The sequence below is a fragment of the Bufo bufo genome, chromosome 1, assembly GCF_905171765.1.
Source record: "Bufo bufo chromosome 1, aBufBuf1.1, whole genome shotgun sequence".
Lineage (NCBI taxonomy): Eukaryota > Metazoa > Chordata > Amphibia > Anura > Bufonidae > Bufo > Bufo bufo.
In genome coordinates this window covers 682,281,536-682,287,657 of record NC_053389.1, presented here as the reverse complement: position 1 = coordinate 682,287,657, position 6,122 = coordinate 682,281,536, and the positions used below count along the sequence as shown (strand labels likewise).

The 6,122-nt window shown below is 51.8% G+C and overlaps 1 protein-coding gene across 1 annotated transcript; it reads left to right on the top strand.

Moving 5' to 3' along the window:
- The first annotated feature begins 217 nt into the window (after positions 1-217).
- On the top strand, positions 218-2,561 carry TLNRD1 (talin rod domain containing 1). The gene has a single exon (XM_040414142.1). The coding sequence runs from the start codon at positions 457-459 to the stop codon at positions 1,525-1,527; it is 1,071 nt and encodes a 356-aa protein (XP_040270076.1). The 5' UTR covers positions 218-456; the 3' UTR covers positions 1,528-2,561.
- The last annotated feature ends 3,561 nt before the right edge of the window (positions 2,562-6,122 follow it).

Genomic DNA, 6,122 nt, shown 5'->3' with positions numbered 1-6,122 from the left:
CTCATGTGTGGGCATCTCTTCTATGTATATGGCAGAGTGCGGCCCCCCTGTTGCCATAGAAGGTGTCACAGGAGGCTGCAGGACCGCGGCCATGGGGTGTGTGCCCAGCCTCGTACACGACAAGTGCACTCCAGGAATTCCACCGCTGACACCCAGAGTCGCCTCTGGGTGTCGCTGTTCCCTACTGGGTGACGTCACAGGGCGGCGCCGTCCCACGTTCCTTATCCGGGCCGGGAGAGACAGAGCAGTTTTTGGGCGGGTCTCGTGTATACTGCTTCTCCGGGCACCGAGGACCCTGCTGATCCCGAGATGCGGGAGGCACAGAGCCGTCACCTGGTCTGATCATCCCCGCCGCTCCCGGGCTGTGCCCGCCACCCACCCATGGGATGATGAGGCGGAAGAGATCGCGGGGTACAGCTGCCACTGGCCGAGGTATGAGACGCTGCTCCCGGCGGGATGGCTAGCGGCGGCTCCGGTTCCGCCCGGTCTTCTGTGCCCTCTGGAGCGGCCCCAGGGGGCTCCCAGCCCCGCAAGAAGCTACTGACGATCTGTGACCAGTGCAAGGCCAGGATGCAGCTGGTGGCTGACCTGCTCCTGCTGTCCAGCGAGCCCCGGCCTGTCCGGACTGAGAGCTGTGCCCAGCTGGGGGAGGCCTTCGAGAAGTGCCGGGACACGGTCATTGCCCGGACCAAAGGACTGTCCATCCTCACCCATGACGTCCAGAGCCAGCTCAACATGGGCCGCTTCACCGAGGTGGGGGAGAGCCTGCAGGAGATGGTGGACCTGGTGGTCTCTCTCATTGAGCTGTCTGCCCATGCCGCATACCTGGCAGCGGTGGAGGTGCCCGGTGCCCAGTCTGCGCTGCCTGGCTTGGTGGATCGCTACAAGGTGACTCGGTGCCGCCATGAGGTGGAGCAGAACTGTGCTATCCTCAGGACGGTCCCCCTACAGGACCTGACACCCCAGCTCCTGCTGGAAGTCTCCCAGAACCTGTCCACTAACCTCAAAACCCTCACGGATGCCAGCGTGGCCGCCAGCGAGAAGTCCAGGGATAAATTTGCTAAGGAACAGTTTAAGCTTGGGGTGAAGTGTATGAGCACCAGTGCCACCGCTCTCCTGGCCTGCATCAAGGAGGTAAAGACTTCCCCGAGTGACCTCTCCAGAAACCGCTGTGCCCTCTTCAGTGGTCCCTTGGTGCAGGCGGTCCATGCCTTGGTGGGCTTTGCCACCGAGCCTCAATTCCTGGGCAAAGCTGCCATTCTGAACGCAGAGGGCAAAGCGGTGCAGACGGCCATCTTGGGGGGTGCCATGAGTGTGGTGTCTGCCTGCGTTCTCCTGACCCAATGCCTCAGGGATATAGCCCAGCACTCGGACAGCAGCAGCAAGATGACGGACTACAAGGAGCGCTTGAGGAGCTCGGCTTGTGCGGTGTCTGATGGCTGCAACCTGTTATCTCAGGCCCTGCGAGAGCGCTCGTCTCCTAGAACTCTTCCGCCAGTACACTCCAATTCTGTGAAATCGCCCTAAATGTGCCCTTCCCTCACTTTTACCAAAGAGTAGTCCGAGGAAACGACCCTTTCTCCCATCTCGACAGAGGCCTCCATGTATGAAAGGATCATACTTGGGCTGTCGCACGCTCCAGGTGCTAGATATTGAAAATGATTTCGCCTTGACATATTTAGTGATGATATTTAAAGCTGTGGGTGGAGGAGAAGTGAAGTTATTGGTGCCAGCGCTGCTATGAGGGTGCTGTGCCACCTGTTCTATAGCAAGGCTTTCATATGTAGAAGGCCGGTTTGCACATTGCTGCCCCCAGTGACGTGATGGCACTCGGTACCTAACCTGCTATACATCCCAGACCCCAGTGTCACTTTACTGGCGAGGGGGCATACACGAATACAGAACTGTATGCATCGTGTGCCCAGCTCATCCGTGGCCCTAGTGGTTACATAGCGATCAGTTCATGCGGCTTATCAAAGGGTGAGCTCTGTGGCAGTGTATAGCAAGACCTGTGGTGGTCCGGTCCAAGAGATCTCTCGGGGACCACTGTCTGACAAGGTCACTTATCGAGTTGGGGGCTGGTGGTCCCATTGACTTTATATGATCAGAAGAAAATAGACTGGATCAGCCGACAAAAGTCTATGGGCCGCCATTGTAGGAGCGAGGTTCACTTCACGTTAGTCGATGGTCCATGTCAGTCCCTAAATAATGAGCAATGTGTAAACTGAGCCTTACTGATCCGGCAGTCGGATGACAGGAGGGTGGGGGATCTGTGACCGTCTAGATTTTGGGACAAGCGAACAAATGTTAGCATTTTTCTTTATTAAAATCTCTTGGTTACAGTGCTGCATATTCTGTTCATTTGGACTTCCTAACCTGTAAGGAAATGGTTAATCTGGTCCCTACGAAATCATATGGGTAATATAAATTTTCTGCAGTACTGATTTCTGTCCTTGGGTAAGCAGCAGTCTTCATGAAAGTAATAACCTTTTAGTGCCTGCAACCATGTGAAGCCTTGGGGTATTTTATTTTTTGTTTTAAATATGACATTTTTATTTTTTTATTTTTTTTTCTATAAAAGTTTAATTTAAAGGGAATCTGTCGCCAGTCTTATGTTTCCCTTTTTGAGGGCAGTATAAGGCGCCTTTCAGACGAGCGGTTGTCGCGCTGCGGACTCCCGGACTGATCTTCCAGCACTGCAGGGGTCCGCGTAGCATTATATTGATTTGTGATGCTATTTAACCCTTTACAGTTCTGGAATGTATTGGATAACACTGATATAATGTTGTCAGTGTTATCCAATACATTCCAGACCTCTAAGGGTTATAAATGGCATCATAAATCCTTATAATGCTATGCGACCCCCGGCAGTGCTGGGCGATCAGACCGGGAGCTGCGCTGAGGGTCTCGTCCGAAAGGGGTCTAACCTGGAGACGCGGACCCCGATTGCAACACAGGGTCACCTTATTTTGTAACTTTCCTTGACCAGTCATTTTCTTAGGGTAGGTTCACACCTGTCTTTACCTGATCCGGCAGAGAACAGAGGCCTAGCCGGATACTGCTGTTCCCTGCCAGACACCACAGTGACGGCTGTGGTGAAACTACCACTCCCAGCATGCTCCATTCAGCATGTTCTGAGAACAGCCAAGCACCTTGGGAGTTGTAGTTTTACCACAGCGGGAGTGCCAGAGGTTAGCCGTAACGGATCCATAATGTGATCCTGCGGGGCCGGCTTTCGACCTGACAAAAACCGTTGCATGCACTTATGCCAGAAACCTCCGGATCCCATTGTATTCAAGGGGGTCCAGCAGTGAATGGCAGTATCCGGCTATGCCGGATCTGGTGAACCCCCGGCAGGCCCTTCTATGCCAGATCGGTTAAATGCAGGTGTGAACCTACCCTTTAAAATCCTGGGGATGAGCTCCAGCGTGACCTGTACACTGGAGTTCTGATACTCCTGAGCTCCCTCCGCAATCTGGTGGATCATTGACTTTAATCCCTTTTATGTTGTATGGGAATAATCTGCCAATTAGTGTTGGGGGTGGACGGGGCAGCTGGGAGCTTGTGAATACCAGGACTCCTGAACGGGTGCACTTCATGGAGCGGACTTTGTAATCGGGGTCCCTGGTAGCAGTTTACACAGCACTCGGGGCAGTATAGGACCGGTGACAGATTCCCTTTACAGCTTTATAACAGAGCACTAACTTTTTTATTTTTAACATCAAGCCGTGGTCTACAACATGTCCATGTCCTGCATCTACTGATGGCCCTAGGCTGTTAGGAGTCATAGATATTGCAGACTATTGATCTACATTGTATCGACCGTCACTCCCGAAGCCTCTATCTTTTAGGCTGCGGGTGGGGGACAACTAGTTATATTCTAGATGAATGTAAGGAAGTGCTGCTTCCCATAGTTCATAGATCTTCGTTCTGAGAGCTGTCATTGGTTTGACTGGTGTGATGAGGCATGTTATGGAAAATGACTCCTGACAGTGGTGTGTAATACCATATAACGGACATGCTGTAGGCTCTATCTTAGTAAGGCCACATTCTGCCACCGCAAATAAATACTGAGGATACAGTCCCATGTAAGAGCTAAGAACCTCTCCCGTGGACAAGGTGGTGCAGCGTTCACATGAATCCTGTGCTGTACTGCAGCTCGAGGTCCTGAATGTCCCGTTATACAGCAGATACAAGGCCTGTAACAAGCGCAGATCGACTTCCGATATCGTTGAGCGTGCTTGCGACAGGCAGCTCGTCTGCTTTACTTTCATTTCAACATGGCAATTATCAGGAGGGGTTAGAATGAGCTGTTGTTTTTACAGTTCATTAAAACCCCTCGACTCCTAGTTGCGTTGTATGCACCAGACAACAGTCGGGAGCAAACGTTTGTTTGGGAGCTCCTCGGCCCATTTAAAGGGGTTGCTCACCCCTGGGGACCTTGTCTGCAGAGCCCCCAGCGTGGCCAGACCTGCGGTGGTAATAATACTTTTTTCTTAAAGGGGTTGTCTCATCACAGCTGTCTCATTGCCGCTAGGATCCTATATTGAGAGCAGAGCCCTGAAAGTGGTGGAGAGCACACTGCACTTGCGCAGCCACCCTCCATTCATTTTTGGCTATTTCCGTCAGGCCCATCGAAGTGAATGGGAGCGGTAGCCGGTCATGCGTAGTGCGCTCCCATTCACTTCTATGGGGAGAGCGCTTGGTGGTGGCCAGACCGGTGTCCTCCAGGCACCACCTTGCGGGGCTCCGTTCCCGATATAGACCTGCACCTATAAGACAATGGGGGCATATCCTAGCCATATGCCCCCATTGTCTGAGATGAGACAACCCCTTTAATCCTTGCCCTTTCGGCACTGCAGGTCTTAGGTCTCCCTGTGTCAACATCTGGTTTGGCAGGGGTCACCCATGCGTCATGTTAATTGGACACCTAACGCATGGGTGACGTGTCACCACTGTGACCAGTCGTTAGCTGCAGTGTCCACATAACACCCGCTAAACCAGATGTCGACACGGAGACCCAACAGCTGCAGCACCCAAGGGGGAGTGAGGTTGCTGTAACCCAGCAGCAGGGATCAGGTAAGTATGATTCTCTCTGTGGGTCTGGCCACCACCTGCAGAAAAGGCCCCCAGGGGTGAACAACCCCTTTAAGAGCACGTGTGACCACCGCTTACTCCGGCACGTCATTCTTGTATTTGGGGGGAGTCCCAGCAATAGAACTTCTTATAGTGGGGCAACCCCTTTAAGGAAGCGTTAAGGCTGCAGCATGGTGCCCACTACTTGCTACAAAGTTGCACTTGGTGCTCTGTTAGATTTACAGTCCAGTTTTGGACCCGCTGTAAATACAGAATGCAGACCCTCACGTCTTGCTTGTATTGTGGACATAAGCGGTGTCTTGTGTAATGGAAGAACGCCATCCTTTGCAGTGTCTGATGACCACCACTGAGGCGGTGACCCTGTCAATGACTGCTTATTTCTAGTATCAGAGAGTGGTTCTTACTTTCTAAAGTTCCCCTTCAGCACTAAGCCCCATTTACTACAAGTCCTGGCAGAAAAGTGGCATTATCGAGGCCTTAAAATCCGCGCTGGGCGCAGTTTTTGAGCCGACGTCTTCCATGCTTCCCACCAAGGTGTTGCTGTGTATGATCGGCAGGAATAAAAGGGTTACCTCACTTAGTTTTAGACATTTTGTATGGCTTCTAGCTGCTGGATGTAGCCACCCTTTTTATCCTGCAAATGGAGTGTGAATGGAGAATGTGGAGTGCCCAGAGAGTTAAAGCCACCTCTCCCCCTTCTCCCCATGTGCTGACTTACTGTTGGGGGTGGGTTACAGTGAGCGTGTTTCCTGAATGTACACTATAATAAAATGATTGTCATTTTTATGTCCGTTTTTACTTTGCATGTATTTGGAGTATTTATTTCACCCATTAAAAAGTTTCTGAAACTCTTGAATGCATTCTTCAATCTTCAGTACAAATTCGGGTTTTTCTCTTTATAAGGCCTAACAGTCTTCTAGAGCCCCTCCTCTGGATAGGTGGTCAATAACTGATCAGCCAGGGTTTGTCACTCCATCCGCTACACTAGGGATTAGCAACCTCCAGCTGTTCTGAAACTACAGGAC